Source organism: Camelus bactrianus, chromosome 30 (genome assembly GCF_048773025.1).
Source record: "Camelus bactrianus isolate YW-2024 breed Bactrian camel chromosome 30, ASM4877302v1, whole genome shotgun sequence".
NCBI classification, from domain to species: Eukaryota; Metazoa; Chordata; class Mammalia; order Artiodactyla; family Camelidae; genus Camelus; species Camelus bactrianus.
Window position 1 is genome coordinate 21,010,922 of NC_133568.1, and position 19,868 is coordinate 21,030,789.

At 42.0% G+C, this 19,868-nt stretch overlaps 1 protein-coding gene across 2 annotated transcripts; it reads left to right on the plus strand.

The window, feature by feature from the left end:
• Positions 1-4,001: 4,001 nt before the first annotated feature.
• SERPINB10 (serpin family B member 10) lies at positions 4,002-19,028 on the plus strand. Of its 2 annotated transcripts, none has more exons than XM_045521445.2 (8): positions 4,002-4,145; positions 8,095-8,271; positions 10,069-10,134; positions 10,585-10,722; positions 12,560-12,677; positions 14,850-14,992; positions 15,813-15,968; positions 17,539-19,028. In XM_045521445.2, exons 1-8 carry the CDS (start codon positions 4,059-4,061, stop codon positions 17,941-17,943), a joined length of 1,290 nt encoding a protein of 429 aa, XP_045377401.1. In that variant the 5' UTR covers positions 4,002-4,058; the 3' UTR covers positions 17,944-19,028. The 2 variants fall into 2 exon arrangements, with proteins under 2 accessions (XP_045377401.1, XP_010959562.1); XM_010961260.3 differs by having other exon boundaries at positions 4,010-4,140; positions 17,539-19,026.
• The last annotated feature ends 840 nt before the right edge of the window (positions 19,029-19,868 follow it).

Genomic DNA, 19,868 nt, shown 5'->3' on the forward strand with positions numbered 1-19,868 from the left:
GGGGGTGGGGTGGAGTTGTGTGAAAAATGGATTAGAGCCACCTTCTCACAGCAGCAGAAGCTACAGCAACTCACAAGAACAGTCTGGGTCAGAGTCCTTTGCGGACGTCCGTGTTTAAACCTCAAGGACATCGAGAATACACATCAGGTCTAGCGGTCCAGACAGAAGGCTATAATATCAAGGCTATAATCACTGATCAGGGTGAGAGTTCAGAGTGGGTAGAGATGGACTGGGTGCAAGACAGAAGGGAAACATAAGATGGCTTCAAGTGTGTTTGCTTCAAATAGCACGGAATGCTTTTGAGCGGCTTAGAGGCAGAGAGCAACGTAATTTAAGCTGAGAGAACTAAGGGAGATCTGAGGTTCGGGGAGTGTGAGCTGGCTGCAGATTCTGGCTGGATCCTGCAAATGTATTCCAGGCATCATCCTCTCTGTGACGGAAGGCAGGGATGATGACCCTCCGGAGCATGGTGGCTAAAGAGGTAGCCTTGTCTCTCTGCATCCAAACCCCAGTTCTAACAGTTATGAGTCATCTAACCACCGGCCAGGACTGGTGCTTCTTCATGCTTCAGTCTTCTTTCAGTGTAAACTAGAGAAAACATGCTTTTCTCATAAAGTTGCTGTCATGGTGAAATGAATTCATACATAACAAGCAGTGAAAAGAAGGCTCAGCATACACAGTACTTCATTGCTAGTGATTATGATTACTATCTCTGCCAGCAATAAAACTGCCTCACTGTCAGCTGGTCGAACAGAGAATCCTAGAAAATTTTTCAGTTAATTTTTTTAAGGCTTGAATTGTGGTGTATTTCCTCCAAATCAGACATTCTTGACAATTAAGGGTTCTTCCTTGCATTTTCCTACTTACAATTAGATTCATTTTTAAAATGTACTTTAATAATTCATTCAGCAAGGCAGTAAGTAGTAACTTTCTGAACTGCTGTGAGTCCTAAGATAGTCATACTTTGCCGTCATTATTGAATTAGAGCACAGGTGTACAATTCTAGGTTCAAAGCATCCCTCAGCACTTTTTAAGGGTACAATTTTATTATTCTGGTACCAAAGTGGCAGATGAGAAAGTCGATATCCAGGTAATTCTTGCTTCTTGTAGTTTTAATAATCTTATTTTTGTTCTTGATGGTGTTCTTGATACTTCACTGTATTAAGAGCATTTTAAAACTGTTTTAAAATTTTATCTTGCTCATCAGTAGATGCTTGTCACCTGGAAACTTGTATCTTGCTTCAGTTCCGGACAGTCTCAGTCATTGCTACGGCCTGAATGTCTGGGTCCCTCCGACGTCTGTCTTGAAATCTCAATCCCCAATGTAATGCTATTTGCACGTGAGGTGTTTGGGAGGTAATTAGGGTTAGAACTGGTCATGAGGGTGAGTCCCCATGATGTAATTGGTGTCCTTATAAGGAAGTGAAGGGACCAGAGCTCTCAACCAAGTAAGCACACAAAAAGTAGGCAGCGTATGTGAACCAAGAAGAGAGCCTTCGCCAAGAACCCAGCCAGCCACGCTGGTGCCCTGACCTCAGACTTTCAGCCCCCAGAACTGCGAGAAAGAAACAATGTTTGCTGTTTAAACCACCCCGTCAGTGGTGTCCCGCAGCCCAAACTGAACAGACAACCATTATCACTCAGTTGTCTCTGCCCCATGGTATTTACTCTCTTCTGCGGGGTCCCTATTAGATCATGTTGATGCACCTGGAGTTCTTCTTTCTGTTTTGGAAGTTTTTTTGAATACCTAATAAATTCATGCAGTCTGAACATCAAACATCATAAGAGACTAGAGCAGACACTCTCCCCCCAACCCCTGTTCCCCATTCATATGGTTCCTGTTCCTCCATCCCCATTAGTAACGTCTGTACATATTGCTAAACAGACAGATGGTAGGCCACAACTAACGACAGCAACACACAGAATTGTGCTAATACTATTCTATTATTAACTTAGGACACAACTACCTCTTTCTCTTTTTCTGCTCCCTTCAAACAGGCAACAAAATAATGCAGAACCAAAAGTTTACCAACATAGGTAATATATCTGTATATAAAGGTTTTATTTTATTTTTTTACTGAAGCAGAGTTGATTTACAATGTTGTGTTAGTTTCTGGTGTACAGCACAGTGATTCAGTTATATATATATATATATATATATATATATATATATATATATATATATATACATACATACTCTTTTTCATATGCTTTCTCATTGTAGGTTAAAGATTTTAATCAAGAGGTAAGTATGAATGGAATCAGAAGGTTTGTGGGACAAATGAGTAAAACTAAGTCTGTGCTTTTAGAGGGGATGAAACAATTTCTTGGCTGGTTCCCCAGAGTCTACATCGAAGCATCTGATGTAACACAAATAGCCAGAGCTGTGCGGTGACACAGCCCAAGTCACTGTCTGGTGAGCCACTGTCAGTCAGGTTGGCAGTCCCTCCTTCTGGAGCCTGCATGCGACACTTTCAGCTGATAACAATCTGGAAGCCTCCGTGGACAACAACCTCTGCCCAGCACATGTCAGGCAGGCTCCACGGAAGGTCCAGACACAAGGAGCACTGCCCAGCGAGCTCTGGAGCAACCCTCTGCTCTGGGTTCCACATCAGCATGCGAATACTACACTCCGAGCCAGTCTACCAGAATTGTGCACCCCACTCAGAGGGTGCAGGGCGCAATCATGAAAAGAATGACACAGCGAGTTAGCCCTGAGTTAGTAGAAGATTCAGCTCCCAGCAGACCTGGAACTTCAATATCCGCTAAGATACAATAGCTGCTAACTGGCCCTCCCACAGGTGCCGGGACAGTTGCAAGGCTGCCCAGCAAAGGTCCAACAATGGGTGATGGCCGAGTCCTGGGATGCCTGCCCCTTCCCCAAAGCAGCTGGAATAACCCTCCCACCTGTTAGCATATGAAGTTACCGAGCCCATAAAAACGAACCACCCCAGCTCTCTCCCCCCCACCCCGCCTTTTCTCTTGCCCGCCTGCACTCTGTCTCTGGAGCGTGTCAATCTGCTTTTGCTTTACCCACCCCCAGGCCTCGTGGACTCTCTGGCCTCTGAGACGGCCTGGGCTCTGTCTATGGAGTACGTATCCCCCGGAATAAAACTGCCTTCACTGTACTGTGCCTCACTCTTGAATTCTTTCCTGTGTGAAGCCAACGACCTTCACTTGGCGGGGTGCGTCCCAGGGACTCGACTTAGACCTGGGACACAGCCATCCTCTTGTGCCCCATTTTCCCTGTGTCATGAAGAGGAAAATAGAAACCGCGTGAAGAAAAAACACACAGATGCGTTACAACAATCTCCCCTCCCTCAGTCCCCTCTGGACTGTCCTCCATTCCCATCTCTTCTCCGCTCCCGTCCTCATTCCTCCATGTACCTGCATCCCGTGACAGATGACGAAACCATTACCTGCTGTTTCCTCTGACTAAAAATAAGGAGGAACATTCACTGGGAGAAATAAAAGAGAACCAGAAAGTGACGAGCCAACATTTGACCCAGGAACTGTGTCTAAACCACGGACGCAGACCCCATGTCCCTGAGGCGGGGACAACAGACGTGGAACTAGCTGGAGTTATGCTTGGGGTTCCACGCCAACATCCAAGTAAGAAGAGCAGAAGCGTCTGCTGGATGCTTCACTTGGTACCTTATGAGAAAGTTTAACATTTTAACAGTAAACAGCTCACCGATAATCTCCATTTCATTGCCCATTATTATTCCACTAATTTGAAGCTTTCTATTTTTGCTGGGAAAAAAAAGTCTGGCTGGGGAAAAACCACTAACTGCTGCCAGCTGGCAGACGAGAGAAGACATTAAGCCAGGGAAGTGGGAGCTACGATTTGTCAGAATTCAGGTCTCTACCTGCAGACAGACATGGAAAATGTGGGTAATGAAGTCATTCAAGCAAAACCTTGACTATCTTTCTGTCTTTTCATTTAAGCCTCTGGCCAAGATAAACTTGAAAGGAAGAGTGCATGGGCTTGTGCAAGTGAATCAGAGGGTGGGGATGAGAAAAGGGTGGTGCTAGAATTTTTAAAAAAATTAATTTCTATGGTTAAAAGTTACTCAGCCCAGCCACAGTCTCTTACTAAAGGAACCCACCGCCAGCTCTGCTCCAGTGGACGAAAACAAGGTATTGTAAGTATTTATTTGTTTAAAAAAGTTTTCTTTCTTTGTTGCAGTGCCTAGCTAAATAGCAAATGATCGAGACCCCTAGACAGAAATAACAGACACAGACCGTCCCCCAAGAGCTCTGTGCAAGTCTGAGCGATTTAGCCCTGAGCCAGTTTGTACTGGAAAGAGGGCTAAGCAGGAGAGAACATTCCTTTACAAAGATGTTAGAGAAACTGTTCTACTGTCAATTGTGAAACTATGATTGGAGTCACATTTCTGGATTTTGCCACCTCTGTATCTGTCAGCATAGGCAAAGAGTAATCGGACACTCTTAGAATTACTGAGCCAACACCCTTCAGAAGAGTGCACTTGGCAACGTGAATTTCACCCTATTATTATCATTACTATTATCTTTAATGTAGGAAATTGATGATTTGACTGTCTCCCCTTCACCTCCCCCACCTTCCAGTCTGGGCCCCCACTGCATGGGCCATTAGCTTTCTTCTCTTCCATGGAATAATCTAAGCTCCTAACTTTATACTAGATGCTCATCATAAAACACCCCGAACTGTGAATTCCCTCTGAAAGGGCTTTAGGGGAACAGAGAAGTGCTGGGGTTGGGGGACGTCATCCTCTGACACGCACAGCTCCATGAGCTAGGCAGTGTCATCAGTATCTTCGGGCAGTCGGGACGCCTTGAGTACCCTGTAATGGCAAAGTGGATGAGAATCCTTCCCACTTCCTCCTCCCTCTCTCCTTCCTCCTCCTGTTCATCCTCTTTCATTGCCCAATCCTGCCCTTCTACCACTAAAACCTTAAAGACAATAAGCTATAATGACAAAGGCATTTGTGTTCAGAGTCCAGAGAATGGGACTGCAGCGATAACTCTGCTGTGACTTCACTGTGTATGTTACTCAGCACTTTTGACCTCTCTGGGCCTTTGTTTTCCAGCAGATAAAATGAGGCAACCCCACTAGAGGCATTCCAAGGTTCTTTCTGACTCTGATGTGCTGGGAGTATGTGTATCTAGGATGAGACATTCTGATGAATGAAGCTATTCTTACTTTCATGTTTCTCTAGCTAAGCCCCTTTACAGATTGAGATTTTAGATACTTCACACACACACACACACACACACACACACACACACACACACGTAACTGACAGATCTATGTAACTCCTGAAAACTGCAAAAAAAAATTCATTCTGAAAATGGCACAGCAGGCTTCTGATCTAGATATTTATCGCCTTCTCTGAAAAGATCACTGTTCAATCCCCGTAATGGATACACTATTTCATGTAAAATCTCATCCTCAAATCTGTAGCCTTCAGAAAGCACTTTTCACTGCTGGGTGAAATTTTTTCAACAGCCAGCTTAGCACTTATAAATTTCTTTCTTTTTCTTTTTTTTTTTTTTAAGGCAGGAATTGTTTTCCTTGTATGCTCTGAGCTATACCTGGTATATTAATGATGATATTAATGAGAGAATTATTGACGCTGAAGAGAACTGGGTATTAATTTTCCATAAGGAGTGATCTCTTTCATTAGAATCATTCTAGAGAAATTTGTTGCAAGTAACTAAACTCTAGAATAACCATAAATCGTAGGTAGAAAGATAAAAACCCTTAGCCCTGAAGCAGTAGTTTCTCCTTCCCTGGTGAATATGGTTTGACCACGGAGGCAAGCGTTTTCCATATGAATATAATTCATGAGTTCTAAAGAGACAGAGCTTAATACATAGACAGCAAACGAAGCATCATTTGAATAAGTATAGCTGTAAAGAATATAGGGAGGTTATTTCCAAGACGGCACTGGGTTTGTTAAGAAAAGGTATTTGCATGCGTTTTGAATATTTTATGAAGGTGTAGAATTACTACAGAACTAGAGTTGTTGCTTTTTTCTTTAATCAAACAATGTGAGCCTAGCCTAGGGTGGTCGTCAGCTACTGGAGTAGCTGGGAGCTACGATTAGGCATGGTTTCGAGGCTGGGAAGCTGTCTGGTTAAGCGTAAGCCTATGACTAGGAGGGATTTCAACAGTATCACTGCTAATCCAAGTCACGATGAAACCAAAACTTTGTCTACAGACGCCTCTGCCTTGATTCAACCATTTGACTAGAGAGAGCTCCTGACTTTTCTAAAGTTCTCATCCTAGGGTTTTCAGAGGGCCAGGTGATGTCAGCGCAAGACCAAGTTCTACACAAGTCTGGAAGTAATGGGAGTTTCTCGGCCTATGAATTTGGTCTCTTTTTAATCATTTAAACATTTATAGAAATTATTTGGGTATAAAATGATAATAGATTGAACTTGCTATTTCTTTGATAGAGACTCAATCTTAAAGGACTTAAATTAAAATATCAGGGTAATTAGAGGTGAAATTTAGAAGTTGAATATAATGTTTTAAAAAATGAGAAAGGCTGAGTTCCTCTGTTCACGAAGACTGGCTTCAGAGGGTCTCAAGTGAGTGAGAATAAAGGCAATAGTCTTGGCTTCTCTACTTCTCTGAAAGCATTTACACTAAATTGTGAAAGGTTTTAAGTTCAAATAGATTAAAACACTGTGGCTAGAGCCCAAAGAATTAAAAGAAATAAAGAAGTATCTGTAAGTCTCCATTTTACGCAAAGTCCCGATCTAGGCGCTGCTGGATGCACTGAGCAGAGTGAGAAAACTGAGCTCTCAGACAACTTACCTGGAGTTGCAAATGTTAGGTGCACAAGCGGGGGCACCAGGCAGATAAGGTGGAGGAGAGGGAGGACGGTCCTGAGGATGGCGTTTTCCCGCCTTCGGCATAAAGGGGCTTGACTTCCTCTAAATGAGTGTCAGCAAGAAACCGGTTAGAACCTGACAGCCACGACTGCGCGGCAGCGACAACCTAACGGGACAGGATGCAGCGCTCATTGCGACGTGCTCATCACTGCGGTCTGGGCCCCCGCGCTGGGTTTGTCTCGGTGCATCATGGGTAAGGACATGCGCAGAAGGGGCCCAGCGTGACTAAGCACTCCAGGGGCAAGAGCTGTCAATCAATCAAGAGACCACCTCTAAGCGAGGGTGCAAAATGGGACCAAGCAGAGACCGCTGCGCATCCTCCCCTGGGTCAGCCCGCCTCCCGCTCTTGGAGGGGTACTTTTCCTTTCCGAAACAAATCCTTTAAAATCTTTCGCTAGACAACGCTCCAACTCCTGTCTGATTTCTTTCGGGTGTGACAAGAACTGGGGTCTTTTCCCTGCCCCTTTTGGGGTAACAGAAAGATAGAAAGATGGCAACAGAACCAGCAGTGTGGTGAACGCCAAGCAAGTGGCAAAAGCTGTATTGTGGGACTTTGGTGGTGGACATACTGCACCTGAAAGGTCAGGACAAGCCTCCAAAGGAAAAGAGGAGCGGAAATGGAGCTGGATTTTAATAGAATCACGGAGGATCGAGGTATTCCAGGAATCAGGATATCACATACCAAGGTGTGAAGGAATAAACAAGGTTAAAAAGTGTGAAAATATGGATGAAAGATGAGTGAGAAAAAGTCTTATGTTGAGAAGATGTAAAATTATTTCTCATTTACTATGTAAAGTCAGCAGGGATGTGGTGTATGGAAAACAAACACTGGGCTGAGAGGTGGGAGACCTGGTTTTTTAAAATCATGGCTTTCTCAACAAGGAGCCACTAACTCACAAGAATCTAACCGTTCCTCGTGTGCATTAGCTTTAGAATTTGAGGCAATTCTCTTAAACTCTCTGCACTCAGTTTTCTGGTATTTAAAATAATGTTGGAATGAAATTTTCCTAAAGTTCATCCAGCTCTTACGACTGTGTGTGTGTGTGTATATATATATATAATCAAATTGCATAATATATTCTTTTGTTATTTTAATGAAAGGTGATTTACAAAAAGATAATTGTGGAAGCTAACAAATCCTTTTACAAAAGTAAAAATAAATGGGAGGGATTATTAACATGTCCTGTAACTCTGCTTTATTTTTCTTAGATTTTCCCAATGGACTCTCTAGCAAAATCAATCAACCAATTTGCTCTGGAGTTTAGCAAAAAGCTAGCTGAATCTGCTGAGGGTAAAAATATCTTCTTTTCTCCCTGGGGCACCTCAACCTCCTTGGCCATGGTGTATTTGGGCACCAGAGGTACCACTGCAGCCCAAATGGCCCAGGTGAGTAGAAAGGTCCATCATCCTTCTGTTGCCTTAAAACGAAATGCTTTTCTCGCCTTTTATCTTCATTTCTCTCCTGAAACCCAAATAGCCCACGTTTTACAACTACATCCTCCAAAATAAAAGACATACTTAAAATAATTTCTAGACCATAAAAAGAAGTCTGAGAAAGTGAGTCAACTTGAAAACTGTTTCTAGGAAAACCATTGAAGAACCTGTGTTCTCTAGCAAAATCAGATGGAGAGACGATGAGATTATTAAGTTTGACTCAACACCAAAAACAATTTTATTTTGATTATTAAAATATTTCAAGAAAGTAATGGCTCATATTTTAAATAACAGAGTTAGTCATCATCGTTCTACTCTCAGAAGGATTTTCTTGAAGACACAAATAGAAAAATCAGGTGAATTCTGTTCCTTCTGCTTTTTTTGGGTTATTTTTTTTTTGTTGTTCAATCCTTGTTTGGATGAATTTAAAGAACCCATTAAGAGCATTAATAGAGCAAAACAAAATTAATATAGTGTGTATATGTGTATGTGTGTGTAGCCTTAGCAAAACATATAGTAGCCATATATGTGTATATACATTTGTGCATGTGTAAACATGTAAGTATGTGTGTGTTAAATAAAAATAAAAAAAGAAAAGAGTCAGCGCAGTTCTAAATCACACAATAATCAAAAGGCCAAGTGACAGAATTTCCACCCAAGAGGGTGCCCTCTGTGCCAAGTATGGAGATGAACACAGCTAGGAATTCAGAATGAGGCAGCCAGAATGCATGATCTGTCAGTTTGGGCCTAGCATATCCCCCTTATTCTTGTAATTTATAAGATATTGAGTGGTTTAAAAACAGCGAAAACAAAATTCTGGTTCACAGGAAAATTCTGGTTCACAGCTAGTTAAAAACTGGCTGATTATTATGAGGCTGGCTAATTATTAAGGCTATCGCCATGCAGGTGACAGACTTAATCTTAAGATGGATTCCAATTTGGGTCCACTATGTATAAACATATTGCTGGGTGTTGCTCGCCCTTCTTCTATTTCAGTGTTTCTTAACAGCTTCAGTGTGCAACTGAGACTCAGTTGCCTATGCTCCCCTTTATTTCCCTGGGCAAGTGGTTACCGTCTGTCACCATGTGTCAGCAGAAGCTTTGGTAAAACACACTTCATTCCTTATTCTGAATCTGGGTCCAGGATGCATGTGGAAGATGGAATTACTGTTGTGCTGACTTTTCTCGTTGTACGATTTAGAGGAAACTAAAGCCCACATCCTTCCTGTTAACTTTCACATGAATTGCTGGGACGAAGACAAGGACTCTGTCTCCATATGTCACGTAGTGGTAGGCAGTGAGAACTGAACACTTAAGTAGGAAAAACAACTGAAATTTCTGATTTTTCCCGATAATTGGGGCACTGGTGGCTTTTGCTTGAAGTGTCTAACTGATGCTCTCAGTCGAACACCTAGCTTTCTTTTCAAAACAACTACAGATAAAAATGAAACAGAAAACAGGAGACTCTTACCTCTAAGGTTATTCCCAACAACATCCTCAACATCCCATAAAAAGTATTAAAGAGACTGGCAACTTACATTCGACTTAAACATTTATTTAAAAGCAGCTCTTGGCTTACTCTGTTAGTTCATGTGACACACCATCTCAGCCAAATCAGAGCCCCCTTGGCTCATTAATCATAGGTTTTGTAGGTATAGGGATGGCTGGCTTGTAGTTACTGATGTGTATTTCATACGATTACATCACTGCAAAGTGTGCTCACATATTCCCTCTTTACTAAAATTACAGGTTCTACAATTTAGCAGAGACCAGGACAGCAAATCTTGTCCTGACAGTGAAAAGAAAAGGAAAATGGTATGTTTTATTTTTTAATATCTGTTTGATATACAAGGAGAAAGTACTTTTAGCACGTGTATTTTATGGCTACTTTTAGCAACCTTCAATAGGTAACGTTTCTTAGAAGCACATGCTAAAATTATGGAAAATTTCCAGAGTACAAAATGTCTAGACTTATTGGAAGGGTCATGGGTCATGTTCTTCCCCCTTAATCTCTCCTTTTGCGTCTCCTTCAAAACTACTCCACTTTCAACCTCGCTCTTGCCTTTGCAAACTCAACGTGAAGACGATGCCCCAACGACTTTTGCATTCCTGCACGGATAATATTTAAGAAAAAAATTTTTATCTACCATACAATCGATTTCAACTTCTGTTTGTAGTAGGTCAAATTGTTTCTTTTACTATAAGTTGTTCATAGATACGTAGTTCTTGTTCAACATTTTTATTTGACCAATTTATCTTTTAAAGGAATTACACTCAGGCAAGGTTGAAGAAATACACTCTGATTTCCAGATGCTTATCTCAGAAATCACCAGTCCCAGCAACGCCTGCCTACTCAAAACTGCCAACAGGATCTACGGGGAGAGAACTTACCCGTTTCACAAAGTAAGTGCAAACATTGTAGGCTGATAGGAAAGAAAGAGCCATATGAGACCGATCAACAAACTCTACACTTCTCTAGGGATCCCAGGGACAATCTTACTGTATATGGTGTATGTGGTCAGTATTTCTGATAAAACATTTAGACCAACCGATGTGTCAAGTTGTAATGGAAACCAATAATGTATGTCAAACCAGATCTAGTGATCAGATCTTTCTGCTCAGAAGAAGGGGGTCCACCCCAGGAACAACCCACAAACGTGCATAGAAATGTGGTTTAGATAATCCCTGGGCCAACATTTGTTTCATGGGAGATGGAGCAGAAGTTATAGAATAACCCAGTACTGTAAGTCTGAAGGGGCAGGGGGTGGTGTGGTCACAGGAGCGTGGCTGGAGACGGCGGACTCGAGGAAAGCTGACTTTGGGATCAGATGAGTCACTTCACATCATGATTTTAGCGACTTTAGGAAAGATTCTTCACGTGGAATAATATCAACTTTTCTTTTCTGATGGCTGAGATCCCGCAGTGCAAACCATGCCTTCATCCTCAGTTCAGACCCAAGGGGCTGACCCCAAACCAGGCCAGACATTGACTTCTTTCACATTTATCCATCACACCCTTTGGCACATTTCAGAAGAGAGCCGGATGACCCAGATGCCCAGTGAGGAGAGAGTAAGGAAACTGAATAGGGTAAAGGGACAGCAATAGAAAAAGAAAGCCATCTTGTGACTTAATGCAGTGTCATCCTGGCCCATACCCAGCTAATTCTGGGGAGTTCAAGACCTGGGCTTTGTTATTACTAAAGGCAAAAAAGCAGCCAAGTCAAGTCACAAAGACATTGTATATACTGGGAGGAGCCTCCTGGACGCAGGTTTGGTTCAGAAGTAGGAGAGATGATTGAGCTGGGTGGGCGCTTGGTGAAAAGAAGCGCACAGAGATACAAAGTGGCCTGTCGTTCAAAATATCCACAACCCTGGACGCGCTCAGAGAGACTGATCAGAACCCATGAGTCAGGACGAGGAATGGTACCTTGAGAAGCTTTAAGTTTTCTTTTTACTAGATTATAAATTCTACAGAGCCGAGGCTTCATAATCTCCAAACAACTTTCTGACAGATAAATTAACTCACCATTTTTTACTGCACACAATTCCTCCATAAAGTCATAAACTGAAGGAATCCCACAGCTGCTCTGAGGAACAGATTATGTTCCAAGGCACAGTCCTCCCACGCAGTGACCTTGGTTACAGCCCCTCAGGATGACGGCCCCCGGGGACAACATCAGAGGGCCGGGAGGAGGCCTGCTTCTTTTCCTTAGAATGCCCCATGAAACCTTTCACCATTCTTAGAAATCAGTTTTCATGGCGGCACATATTTTCCCTCAGAAAGCCCTCCCCAGGTTCTTGGGTGTGTAGAGTCCGCAGCCAGCAGTTGCCGGACCCACAGGTCTCAATCTGGCTCCATCTCTGCCACAGAGAGCCAAGGACAAGTCCCAGGGCCCCTTAGCTGGGGACACTCAACTCCTGGGGTTCCTAGAATGCTCCCTTCTCCTGCATCCCCAGTTCCCGGGGACGAGTGAAAACAGGCGAGGCCATGGAAGCTCCAGGACTGTGGGAGGCAGGCCTCCCCTCTCCACCTGGAGCTCTGCATGGCTGGGCAGTGCTCAGCTGAGTTTACAGAGGCTGTGTTTAGTTTTTAACCAAAGCTGGAGGGAGTGAGAAGACTTCAGGGAACAATAGGTTTGCAACTGTCCATCTAGCTGGTTCTTTTTGATAGAATGAAAAAGACTTGATTTCTCAGTTTGGGGAACATTCTACATAAAGAGATTTTACTTGTATCTTCCAGAAATATTTAGAAGACATGAAAACCTACTTTGGTGCAGAGCCACAGTCAGTGAACTTTATGGAAGCTCCTGACCAAATCAGGAAGGAGATCAACTCTTGGGTTGAAAGCCAGACGGAAGGTAAGCTCTCTCCACGGGGCTCCCCAGTGTGCTTCCTACCCCATATCGTTTTATTATTTTGGATTTGTGTTACGTGTAAGTGCATGCCCAGCATGACCGTGGAGACTTGCCTGCCTCTCCACTTCAACGCTTGTCATTCTCTGATTAATACTGACACTTCAGGAATTCCAAGTGGCACTGAGTCCCTGGAACTCCCTGTGCTGCCTCCTGACCCCAGGACTTTGCACATGCATTCTCTCTGTCGGAAACACTTTTCTCTGCCCTGCCCCGCCCAGCCATTTCACTGCCACTGGATAACTCCTCAGGGCTTCACTCAGGCATAATGTCCTCCAGGAAGCTGCTGGCTCCCGGGCTGGGCTCAGAGCCTTCCTCTTGGCCCCACAGCACTCTGTGGGAACCTGTACCTTGACACTTACCACACTGCCACTGAAATTCACTGTGGGAGCCCCTGCCTCCCTCACTAGACTCAAGGACCCCGACTGCAATAACACTACCTTATAGACCTTCAGCTTTGAATCACTAACGCAGAACAGTCCTGCTCATGGTAGTTGCTCAGAATGTTGATGTTTATTGAAATGAATTGTAGATGTTGGCAGCCCTAAATTCTCAGTTCCTTTTTCACTGAATTAGTGACTCAGAAACCATGGTGAGGCAAGAGTGACCATCATACTTAACTTATGCCTGATTTGGATTCATCCAAAAGTAAGTCTGGTTTGAGAATTACAGATAAGTCAGCATTTACTGAGTACCCTCATTGTTCCAGTTTGCAATCACCAAACCTGGGACCATTTGAGCAACAAAATAAATAATGACAGTAATGAGTTATAACCCATAAAGTGAAACAAATATCCATGAGTCTATTCTGACATAAATCAATAATTGAATACCCCAGTAAGTGGAGGGGAAGGAAAAGCTCTTCCTCCCGGTAGAATTCAAATTAATAAACGTAGAGGGAATGATGGAAATGGAAAATCACCATTTGGCAAACACCACAGAAATCACTGTTTCAGGCAAGATTATCAATGGATGCTAAACTAAGCGGGCAAAAGACTGATGAGAAACAAGACTTTATATAGTCTCAAAGTATCTCCCCACCAGATACTTATTAATTATGAAGGGAAAAAAAAGTAATTTGACAGTGGAGAAACCTGGAGACATCAAGTCATCAAAGCTAATGTCACCAGGAATGGGACATATGGATATCCTATACTTCCTGATACAATTAATTGAGAAGGACACCAGGTTACTTCTGTGGTTGCATTAGATTCTGAGGGCCGCCATAACAAAAGACCACAAACTGGGTGGTTTAAAACAACGGAAATACATCCTCTCATAGTTCTGGAGGCTGCATGTCTGAAACTGAGGTGTTTGCAGGGCCCTGCTCCCTCTGAAAGCGCCAGCGAGCTCCAGGGAAGGAACTGCTCTGCGCCTCTCTCCCAGCTGCTGGTGGTTGCTGGCCATCCTTGGCTTCTAAACACACCTCTCCAGTCTCTGCCTGTGCTGACACAACTTTCTTCTTTGTCTCTCCTGTGCCTCTGTGTTTTTACATACCTGCCTCCTCTCTGTGTGTCTCTGTTCAGATTTCCCTCCTCTTGTAAGGACACCCGTCACTGAATTAGAGCCTACCCTAATCCAGGACGACTTCCTTTTGACTGATTTCATCTGCAAAGATGCTATTTCCAAATACGATCACAGGGCATTCACAGGTTCTGGGGGTCAGGGCTGAACATCTGTTTCTGGAGGACACAATTGAACCCACAACAGTAATATTGTCACAAAAAAGCATAACCTCAGTGTAATCTTGAGGAAGCATCAGACAAATTCGAACCAAGAATGGAGGGACATTCTACAAGTTTTTTTTCAAAAGTCATGAGAGAAAAAGAATGAATGAGGAGCTGTCTCAGAGTAAAGGGAACTAAGAGGAAATGACAACTAAATGCAACTTGGGCTCTTGGATTGATTTCTGGTCCAGAAAAAGGGGTCTTTATTGCAACAACATACGAAATTTAGGATCTTCTTACAGTATTCTATCAATACCAACTTCCTAGTTTGGATCATTGGCGGATACAAGAAGTTACCATTTAATAATATTTCATAATCACCATCTTTCTAATGTGGTGCTTCACCAGGCTACAATTGTGTCATTTGAAATCTGTCCTTTTGTTCTTATAGGAAAAATCCTGAATCTCCTACCTGACGATGCTGTGAATTCTGCAACCAGGATGGTTCTGGTGAACGCCCTTTACTTTAAAGGAATCTGGGAACATCAATTTTTGATCCAAAATACTACCGAAAGGCCCTTCAGAATAAACAAGGTAAGAACCTGTTAGTAACCAGTATGAATTTCTACCTGGCATTGTGAAGGGAATTCTATTTGAAATTCACTCCTCTTTCTGACTACATGTTCCTGTAAACTCTGGCTCTTACTAGGGCAGGGGTGGCTGAATTAAAAGCCCCAGTTCCATCTCACCTGGAAATTCCCCTTTCATTTTTTTCCCTCTGAGAATGGACTATTCACATTTTACATTCCTCAGTCCTTGCTGCAACCGTGGCAGGGTAGCTAGGGTCGTTACTGCACTTACTCCCCAGGTCAGAAATGCAGTGTGGCGAGGTGACTAGCAGCACGCTGAAGCTAGAAGGCTCCCAGACCCAGAACCGCAAACTCCCCGCTTTCTAGTTCTGTTCTTGTTCTATTAACCTAGTACTATCTTCTGCCAAACTCTCACCTTTCCATAAGTAAAAGAAAGAGAAATGTTAAAATCTTGTATCTTTCGTTAAGGTTTCTCTCTGTGCGAGGACATCACACACCTGTTTTTGTCATAGGAACTCACTTCAGCAACAAGGGAGATGAATGAAGGGTGAGGGATGGGTCTAAGGGCTGGGATGCAGCTGGGGTTTGGCCTTGCCTGGAAATGAGGATTCGAATGTTTTCGGGATTCACTTCCTATCTTTTCAGCTCTTTCTCCCATCACTCTCCTCTCAGACTGAAGGCTAACTTTCTCCGCCTCCCAGTCCTCAGTGGCAGAACATGACCACCCACCCATTCCAGAGTCCGGTCTGCTCGGTCTCAGTCCAGATTCCGAGGGGAGGAACGGATGGGCCAACGTTTGCTAAAATGCTCCTTATTTCCTACAGACTACAAGCAAACCAGTGCAAATGATGGCGATGAAAGAAAAACTTGAAATTTTTCACATAGAAAAGCCACAAGCCACGGGCCTTCAGCTCTATTATGAGAGCCGGGACCTCAGCCTGCTCATACTGCTGCCAGAAGACATCAGCGGGCTGGACCAGGTAAACGCATCCGTCTGTCTGACGTGAGGACCGTTCCAGTGTTCACCCTTCCCGGGAAACATGAAGACATGAGCTCCCAGTTCTTTAATTTCGGCACAGGAAGCACCCAACACACCTTGAGCCCCAGGCACTGCATTTCCACAGGATCATTTAAGAGTTGCAAAACTCTGTAATTCCTCAGAAGGGTTAAGCAATTGACAGATACTTTTAGCATCCGGTAACCACAAAAACAGCCACGTAAACAGCAGACCGAGCTATTTGCTGTCAGTCACAAAGCCATGCGGATTGATCATAGGTGAGCTTTCAGTTGGTGTAGGCCTTCGCATTTCCTCTGGTAGGACCTACCTAATTGGACATTGATTTTTTTATTCATTTGCATTAATCTAGCCTTCGGTATACATTTTCTACTCTTCAGGAAATACAGTCTGTATCAGTACACCTTCAAGTATTATTTAAGTTGTTCATCAGTCAAATTTCTCTTAAGCCTGGCATAACTTTGGTGAGACCACATTTCTGAGCAATTCGCATGTCTAAATTGAACACTAGTTTCCCATGCAATTAGTGGTCTGTCTTTCTTTGCACAGTGTCTGATTTTTTACGGGTGCCAGGTTCTTTTGTAAGTTTCCATTGTCCTATTAGTGCGTAGAAAGGATTTCCAAATGGAGTCATAAAATTTGTGAGGCTGGAGAGGATGGTAAAAATAAGACCAAGTGTGGGTACTAAACCATTAGAGTTACATCCTTATAAGACTTTCTTTTTAACAGTTCAGGTTCCTGACCCAAAGATACTGTCACATTATTAATGTACATCATTTACAAATATCTCATTGATAGCAATACTTGGATCTAGAAAACTGCCCAAGTAGCCAAATCCTGTACTTTGAAACAGACATGTTATTAAAAAAAATTAAACATTGTTTTTTCACACATACATATGCATATGTGTATGTATATGTATATTTATTGTTTTAAAAAGTTAAAATATAAAAAGGAGAAAAAGTATCCTCAAAACCACTACTAAAAAAGTCATTACTCTTAATAAGATTTGAGGGTTTTTCTTTGCTTTGCTTTGCTTTCTGTTTTTTCATTGTTTACAGTCACTAATTTCATATTGTGATTATAGAGTGCAGACATGTTATTTTTTCTTAGATTTTGTTTTCAAAGAATTGTCTCCTATGTTAATAAAATTAATGTTTTTTTGTGCCCTGGCATACAGCGTGTCCTAAAGTAGATGTTTTTGCGTACACAACATCTAAATGCATGTTCACAGTGATGTACACATTACCTCATCGATGTGCAGTTGATGTCTTGCATATTATCAGAGGATTTCCATTTTGAATCAAGGTCTAATTCTCCTATATCCTGAGAACTATTTATCTGCAAAACTACAGGGCAACAGTGTGAAGGAGCTCATCATAAACAAAGAATTTCCAAATGTGTGTACTTTGTTACCTTCGGTAATGGGAGTGGTTCTAACTCATTTGTGTAACACCTAAAAGTCTCACTCACCCAGTATTTCACACCCCACTTTGACATTTCTGATGCTTTCTCCCCTTGGCTCCAAACTGCAGCTGGAAAAGGCCATCACCTATGAGAAGCTGAGCGAGTGGACCAGCGCAGACATGATGGAGTTGTATGATGTGGAGCTGCATCTCCCCAAGTTTAAGCTGGAAGAGACTTACGATCTCAAGTCGACCCTGAGCAGCATGGGGATGAGCGATGCCTTCAGCCAGAGCAAAGCTGATTTCTCAGGAATGTCTACGGAGAGAAACCTATTTCTATCCAATGTTTTCCACAAGTCTTTTGTGGAAATAAACGAACAGGGTACGGAGGCCGCAGCTGGTACCGGCAGTGAGGTGAGCTTTCGAATGAAACTCCCCTCCATGGAATTCAACGCAGACCACCCATTCCTCTTCTTCATCAGGCACAACAAAACTAATAGCATTCTATTCTACGGGAGATTCTGCTTCCCTTAAACCCTGCATCTCTCTCATCAAATGGGAGCATCCGACAGTGTGAAAAATACACACAGGATGGAAAAACCCAATTACAATGAAAACGAGTTTGTCGCCTGCCTCTTCTTCACATATAAATATTAGCAAAAATACCTTGAAATAATGTATTCTCGTGATCCTATCGTCCTATATAGCCAGAGAGAATGGCAAATTTTATTTTTTTTAACAGTTTATCTTAGGGTGGCCTTTATTTACATTTCAGAAATTCAGTTACTCAATTGAATGTCTTAACAATTCTTGAACTACCTGCTCACTGTATTTTCACTGTTGCTTATATTTCACATGCATCATTCAGTAAAGAAAAAAATTTATAAAGGTGAACATTGGTAAATAAGAATTTTCTCAAGAATACTATTACGATGCTTCATAAATGATCACTGTAAAATTAAACCCCCTTTTCCTGCTAACTATTTAAAAAATACTTATGTTGACGTAAATGGAAAAACTAGTGAAATCCAAATGAAATCTGGAGTTTTAAAAAATTTACCATGGTACTGCTAGATGTTTGCATCAGGGGAAACTGTTAAAAGCGTATGGGAATGCCCTGTATTAACTTTGAAACTTTTCTGTGAATTTAAAATTATTCCCAAATCAAAATTTTATTCAAAATAATTATTATGTGTAAAAGTTGTCACACTAACGTCCTTGGTTTTAGAAATCTTACGAACTAGAAGAGTAAATTTCTAATTTGTATAAATATGTACTGTTAGTTATAAGAAGATATTCTTAGTAATGCTGTATCTCCATAAAATTGGCTGTTTTTCTAATTTCTGTTAAAAATGAGCATGCACAAGGCTTACTGGTAGTCTCAGATGTTATTCTAATTTTAGAGATGGATTGCATCATTCTAGGTTGCTTTTTCCATTTTCGTCTACTAAAGAGAAAGCTACCTCAAATGGATCTGACATGAATGGTGTATAAATTAGTACAAGAAAATGTGTTTTCTATATCAAATCTCAGTTTGGTATCATAGAATTTAAAAAAAAAGTGATCCTATGCTTTAGTTCTAAAGATAGGAAACTGTAATACAGATGACATTCAATAATACCTTTATGAAACATTTTGTTTCGTAACATCTGCCATTAAGAAACAATGAAAGAAATCCCTCGTGTCTGTGTTCTACTAAATTAAAAGTCCTTAAATGCAAGGTATCATTGCAGGCTCAAAAGGAAAGTAGGTAAGTGAACTGGGGGCATAAAAACCAAGTCAAGATAAAGAAAGACCAGCATAACTCTGTATCAGAGGCTGACAATCAGATTATATTAAACACAACGTTTTTCAAACAAATGAAAGGGGAAAAAGGATGATACTAGAAACTTTAAATCAGTAAGATTCAACGGACATTCATTTAAAAATGTTTAATGAGCATCTATGCTGTATCAGTTGAAATTCAGGGCAGGGAGACTACATTTCTCAGCAGAAACAGACCCTGGTCCCCTGGTCTTTTGGAGTCATGGAACTTATAAACTCGTGGAGGAAATGGACTCAAACTGGAAGTTAGTGCAAAGAATGATTTGTATTTGCCGATGATACAGTGTTTTCCTCTCACTGCAAATGCATATAGCATATAGCCTGTCTTTAGAAGGATCAATGATCTTAGAACAGTAGATAACAATCATGGTCTGTTCACCTCCCTTGTTCTCAGGGAAAACAAAACTATTAAGAAACTTGACTGTGAGTGGAAAGATGAACAAGCAGGGTGACAATTACAGGATATGGAAGTAAGGCGGTTGGGGGGCTTTTTGCCTGTTTGTTCATATGGGGGAGATTAAGTATATTTATGAGATAAGAAGACCCCAAAGAAGGAGAAGAGATTAAAGACACAGGAGAGGAGGCAATTCATGGAACCATGTCCTAGAGAAGGAAGAGGTCTGCTTCTTTCCTTG